The sequence below is a fragment of the Amblyraja radiata genome, chromosome 32 (genome assembly GCF_010909765.2).
Source record: "Amblyraja radiata isolate CabotCenter1 chromosome 32, sAmbRad1.1.pri, whole genome shotgun sequence".
NCBI lineage: Eukaryota > Metazoa > Chordata > Chondrichthyes > Rajiformes > Rajidae > Amblyraja > Amblyraja radiata.
The window spans coordinates 345,523-351,893 of NC_045987.1; the positions used below are offsets into that span (position 1 = coordinate 345,523).

Here is a 6,371-nt window from a genome sequence, read left to right on the forward strand (position 1 = left end):
CCCGAATCCGACACCCCGCCCCCCGACCGCTCCCCGACACCGCCCCCGCCCGCCCGTTCCCCAACACCGACACCGTGCTGTCCGCTCCCCGGCGCGGCGTGTGGGCTCCGGGCGGAGCGCTGGGCCCCGGACGACGGATCGGATCGGACTGGACTGGACTGGCCCCGGGTAAGCACGGACTCGAGGCCGGGGTGGAGCTGGGCCTGGGCCTGTGCCGCCCCGGGCTGCATTAACCCCCACGCCGGGTCCCGGCCTCCAATGTGTCACCACATCTGGGGGGGGGGGGGGCATACATCTACAGAACGGGAACAGGCCCTTCGGCCTACAATGTCTGTGCTCAGCATAATGCCAGGACCACCACATCCACCTGCACTTAAACCATGGCCCTTTAGTCTCATATTGGATGCTTGAAGTCCAGGCTCAGGACCACTCAGGGGAACATCTCGTATCTGTCGAGCATTCTCTGATTGTATTTTACATTTCAATAAGATCTCCTCACATTCTTCTACATTCTAGAGAATACAAGTGCTGCCTTCTCAGTCATTCCTCATCCCATCCATGGAATCAGCCTGGTCAATCTTTGATGTACTAACTCTACAGTGAATACATCATATTTTAGGTAAACGGACAAAAATTGTACAGAATATTTATGCCACCTCACTGACTCCCGATGTAATTACAATTAAACATTTTTACCCTTGTACTCAGAACCTCTTCAATAAAGGCCAACAGATCACTGCCACCATAATCGTTTGCTCACTAACACGTGAGGCTATCCATGTTCTCCAGGGATGCTGCCTGATCCGCTGAATTACTCCAGCACTTCATAATTTCATTTGTTATATGAGTAGAATTAGGCCATTCGACCCATCAAGTCTACACCACCATTTAATCACGCATGGCTGATCTATCTTTCCTTCTTAACCCCATTCTCCTGCCTCCTCCCAATAACCCCATGACCCATACTAATTAAGAATCTGTCAATCTCTGCCTTAAAAATACCCACTGACTTGGCTTCCACAGCTTTCCGTGGCAATGAATTCCACAGATTTACCCCCATTCTGACTAAAGAAAATCCTCCTCATCTCTCTAAAGGTACGTCCTTTTATTCTGAGGATGTGACCTCTGGTTCTAGACTCTCCCACTAGTGGAAATATCCTCTCCACATCCACTCTATCCAGGCCTTTCACTATTTGGTAAGTTTCAATGAGGTGCCCCCTCATCCTCCCAAACTCCAGTGAGTACAGGCTCAGTGTACTTTCTGTCCTGACATGTTAACAATTGTCTCTCAGCATTTAAACAAACAGTATTTGACTTTTCTACTAAAGTTTATAATGTCCATGTACACCAGTCACTGAAAGTAAGCATGCAGGTACAGCAGAAGAAAGCTAATGACATGTTGGCCTTCATAGCGAGAGGATTTGAGTTTCGGAGCAAGGAGGTCCTACTGCAGCAGTACAGGGCCCTGGTGAGACCACACCTGGAGTATTGTGTGCAATTTGGGCCTCCTAGTTTAGAGGAAGGATATTCTTGCTATTGAGGGAAATTGAGGTTCACCAGCTTAATTCCCAGGATGGCGGGACTGACATATGATGAAAGAATTGGTCAACTGGGCTTGGATTCACTGGAATTTAGAAGGATGAGAGGGGGTCTTATAGAGACATATAAAATTATTAAGGGATTGGACAGGCTAGATGCAGGAAAAATGTTTTCCATGTTGGGGGAGTCCAGAACCAGGGGTCATAGTTTAAGAATAAGGGGTAGGCTATTTAGGACTGAGATGAGGAAAAGCGTTTTCACTCATAGAGAGTTGTGAATCTGGAATTCTCTGCCAAAGAAGGCAGTGGAGGCCAATTCACTGGATGTATTCAAGCGAGAGTTAGACATTGTTCTTGGGGCTAACGGAATCAAGGGATATGGGGAGAAAGCAGGAACGGGGTACTGATTCTGGATGATCAGCCATGATCATATTGAATGGCGGGTGCTGGCTTGAAGGGCCGAATGGCTGACTCCTGCACCTATTGTCTATGTTTCTATGTCAATGTTCCCATATTGCATTCACTTTACCTCTATTGCCCATTCACTGTGTTGTTGGGACTGAAGCAGATTTCTTAGTTTGTGAGGGTGGATCCATCTCCTGGTCTCCCCGGCCAGAAGAAACCCCGCTAATCTCACTTTGAAGTTGCTATGTTTCATTAATATAATCTCTAATTTTCCAAATCCCCATGAGTAACGGTTCCTCCCAATCAATTGTTCCTGTTGCGCAAATCTGCCTCCCAGGATTCGTACTAATGGAGACAGTGCTGGAGTAGCTCAGCGAGTTCGGCAGCATCTCTGGAGAATAGGGAAAGGTGACATTTTGGGTTGGGACCCGTCTTCAGACTGATTATGGTGGGGAGGGGAGAAGAAAGTTGTAAAAGGGGGGGGCAGGCAAGTAATAGGTGAGTACAGGCAAGGGTTTTTTTTACAGGCAGGTGATTGAAACAAAGGCCAGGGATTAGAGCAGAGATATGAAACAAAAAGATTGAAGAGATACGAATTGTGAAGCTAGAGGAAGGATTGCACATCTTTTAAATAGGAATAAATTTGTTTTATTTTAGTGTAAGCTACAAATACTGATGGCTGGATTGATAGTTTAATGGAGTATCATTGGACGAGTGCCAAGAGAAGTGATTGGTGTCAATTTTAATGGAACCCCGCAGTTAATGTAACAACTACGTTGTTAAGAGTCAGTCATGTCTAATTATTCTAAGGAGGTTATTCCCCTAAAAGGTTTTTTTTGCAGCTTGACAGTTTCCATAGTAACTTCTAAGTAGTTCTGTAGTTCCCGATTGAATAGAATAGTTTCTTTATTGTCATTGTAACATGAACCATGTACAACGAAATTTAAAAATGTCAGCCAGTCAGTGCACCATTCAAACATTTCTAAAAGCTAACGATACATACAAGGTAAAATATTAAAAAAAGATAAACAACTAAAATAAATATCATGAAAATAGCACGCATAAACACCCAACACTACATCCTTCTGTCGATTTCACAGTGTACTACAGTCCCTTAGTATGTATCGCCCCTGCGTTCCTTGGTTGCTACATTTAGTGCCTTTATAGCAGTGGGGTAAAAACTGTTTTTGAGTCTGTTTGTCCTTGTCCTTGTAGATCTGTACCGTCTGCCTGACGGCAACAGTTCAAACAGGGAGTGTCCGGGGTGGGGAATGTCCTTTATAATACTCTGGGATTTTTTGATGCAGCGGGAACTGTGTAAGTCCTCCAAGGTAAGGAGAGGGCAGCCGACAATCCTCTGGGCGTTGTCAATGGCCCTCTGGAGCACTTTCCTCTGAGCCGCTGTGCAGCTGGTGTACCATACGCATACACAGTATGTTAGGATGCTCTCAATGGAGCACCGATAAAAGGACAGCAGCAGTCTCTGAGTGATGTTATTCTTCCTGAGCACCCTCAGGAAGTGCAGTCTCTGCTGGACCTTTTTCAGCAGCGCAGAGGTGTTCACGCTCCACGTCAGGTCCTCCTCAATATGGATTCCCAGGAAGCGGCAATGATGTTACCAATTTGGCCCACATATTACAAATGGTGTTCCCTAATTTATCATGCACGTTCTATCAAATTGGGGTTATAGAAACAAGGATTCTAGCAGAACTACCTACACAAACATTTTTTGAATATGTTATAATCTGATGTAATTATTAGGAGGACTGCCAGCTGTTAAAACATCATGTTTGTGTTGTGTTCCAGAAGCTGAATGAAGAGCTTGTTTACTGAAAGTGGACACCAGGAGCTGGTGCTGCACTGATGTGAGCCCTGGTTACTGTTGACTGACTCGGGGCACTCTGGGCCCAGGCAACACCGCCACCACAATGCTGTTCTCACTGCGTGAGTTGGTGCAGTGGTTGGGCTTTGCCACGTTTGAAATGCTGCTGCATCTGGCAGCCTTCCTGGTATTTTCCATGCTACTGGCCGTGAAAGTGGACAACTTTGTGGGACAACTGGACTGGTGGTACGTCTTCATCCCGCTTTTCACTGCAGATGGGCTGAGTACCTACTTCACCATGATTGTGTCTATCCGTCTCTTCCAGTACGGTGAGAAACGACAGGCTATCCTGCGCCTCTTCTGGATCCTGACTGTTCTCAGCCTCAAGTTTGTCTTTGAGATGCTGCTGTGCCAAAAGCTGGTTGAGCAGAGCACCCACCTGTGGTATGGCCTCATCATGTCTCCAGTCTTCATTCTCCTTCAATTGTTGATGATACGGGCCTGCCGGGTGAACTGAACCCTGAAACCGCCTGCTCTGGCTTTCACATTCAAGTCGATGGACTCCCAGATAGACAAGTCACAGGGATATTGGGACGGTTGCAAGGAGGGAGGCTTGGGTTAAACGAAAGCTCTTGTCTGGGTGAGGGGATGTGTTGCTCTATTCAAGCACAGAACGAGCAGATGAAGAACTTGGTGCTGGCCCCTGGTGAGGAGAAGCACAGAGAACTCGGCAAGGAAACAAGCTGAAAGCAAGCATATTTATGTTCCTCAGCTCCAGTGGCCCGGACCGCCCTCGATTTGTTCCATTGTTCTGTAATCAGAGTCCACAGTCGAAAAGGGTTTCGTGATTCCTCACGCCCTTCCCCGAATGTGTTAATGTTTTGGTGAAACTTCAATCGGTGGATGTCTCCACAGATTCCCTTTGGCTGGTATTTGGAATATTGTGTTTGGATAGTCATTATTCAAGATTCTCAGAGGTTGGAGATACAGTGGAGTTTATGTCCTGCGATTCTTGCAGAAACGTGGCTGATATATTTGTTGGACCAGAAGTGAGAGAATGAATCCAGCCTGATGTTAAATTAAGTTTAGAAATTGTCCCTGATCCTCCTTTCTTCCTGTTTCTCCTTTTCCTCATTGTTCAGCAACATCTGTCGCTCCACTCCCTCTGCTATGTTGTATTACCAAGTCGCCTGGCTGGACTCCAGGAGAGTGGAATAAATATTTTGTAAGCAAACTACCTGGTATGGATTGAGTTTCACATTTTTCATCTGAAAACGACTGTTGATTTCACGTCTCTGAAAATGATGTCATGAGTGATTGACCAATAATTTGTTTCCATTCTTAACAGAGCTGACAATTATATATCTACAGAGGAGGTGTTTTAGTTACTGTGTCCCTTGCATTAATAATTCACGTTTGCCAGTGTCAAGAGACCCTTGCAGTCGTTTGTAGTTTAAATCCAGGCAGCCTATTCACTGCTGCCAACACACTGCCTCCTGTACACTAGTGCACGGAATGTTTTAAGCACATTTGTTCAAACATCTGTACGTGATGTGCATCTTTCGCGTGGGCAGCTTACATCACAGCGGTATGAATATTGATTTCACCAACTTCATGTAGCCCATGCTTTCTCTCTCTCTCCGTCCCTCCAACTTCGTAGTTCTCTGACTAGTTTCACTCTTCTGCTGATTAAATTTTACTGATTGTATGCCTCATTGTCACCTTCCACTCAGCTAACAATGAACCATTCTACATTTTTCTTGATCAACATGGCCTTTGATCTGTCATGTTTCACACCTTACCCACCCATATCTCTAGTCTCCCTCTCCCCTGACCCTCAGTTTGAAGAAGGGTGTTGACCCGAAACGTCACCCATTCCGCTCTCCAGAGATGCTGCCTGTCCCGCTGAGTTACTCCAGCATTCTTTGTCTATTTCCATGTTGTGTGAAAGATGGCCATCCTGTGCAGTGTTTACTCTACACCGAGGCATCCTGCCAGTGAAATTGTATTTATTTCCCTTGTCTTCTAAGATACATCGGTCTAGCTTAAGGAGCTTGACTGCAATGACCTAGTGAGAAGAGGTACAGTATTGCTCAGCCGAACATCGAGACAAGGCCTGCACTTAACAATGTGTAACAGCAGGGTCACTATACTGAGTGACGTTAATCAGAATCTACTGCATCAAGGTTAAGAATGACCTGCCCTTCATATATCATAAGGTCATGTGATTGGAGCAGAATTAGGCCATTCGGCCCATCAAACCTCCGCCATTCAATCATGGCTGATCCATCTCCCTCTTAACCCCATTCTCCTGCCTTCTCCCCATAACCCCTGACATGCGTACTAATCAAGAATTTATCTCTGTCTTAAAACTATCCACTGACTTGGCCTCCACAGCCGTCTGTGGCAAATTATTCCACAGGTTCACCACCCTCTGACTAAAGAAATTCCTCCTCATCTCCTTCCTAAAGGACCATCTTTTAATTCTGAAGTTGTGCCCTCTTGTCCTACACTCTTGCACGAATGGAAACATCCTCTCCACATCCACTCTATCCAGGCCTTTCACTATATCAGAGGAATGCTGCATGGTTAAAGGTGGTGTTATA

The 6,371-nt window shown here is 45.9% G+C and overlaps 1 protein-coding gene across 2 annotated transcripts; it reads left to right on the forward strand.

Moving 5' to 3' along the window:
• The first annotated feature begins 17 nt into the window (after positions 1 to 17).
• Positions 18 to 4,999, forward strand: tmem203 (transmembrane protein 203). 2 transcript variants are annotated; one of them, XM_033049335.1, is made up of 2 exons: positions 18 to 168; positions 3,750 to 4,999. In XM_033049335.1, the coding sequence occupies exon 2, from the start codon at positions 3,872 to 3,874 to the stop codon at positions 4,280 to 4,282; it is 411 nt and encodes a 136-aa protein (XP_032905226.1). In that variant the 5' UTR covers positions 18 to 168; positions 3,750 to 3,871; the 3' UTR covers positions 4,283 to 4,999. The 2 variants fall into 2 exon arrangements, with proteins under 2 accessions (XP_032905226.1, XP_032905227.1); XM_033049336.1 differs by lacking the exon at positions 18 to 168 and adding an exon at positions 1,156 to 1,196.
• Positions 5,000 to 6,371: the final 1,372 nt, after the last annotated feature.

Bases quoted from the DNA above. Each gene is read 5' to 3' on its own strand.
- tmem203 (XM_033049335.1), top strand. From the start codon at position 3,872: ATGCTGTTCTCACTGCGTGAGTTGGTGCAGTGGTTGGGCTTTGCCACG.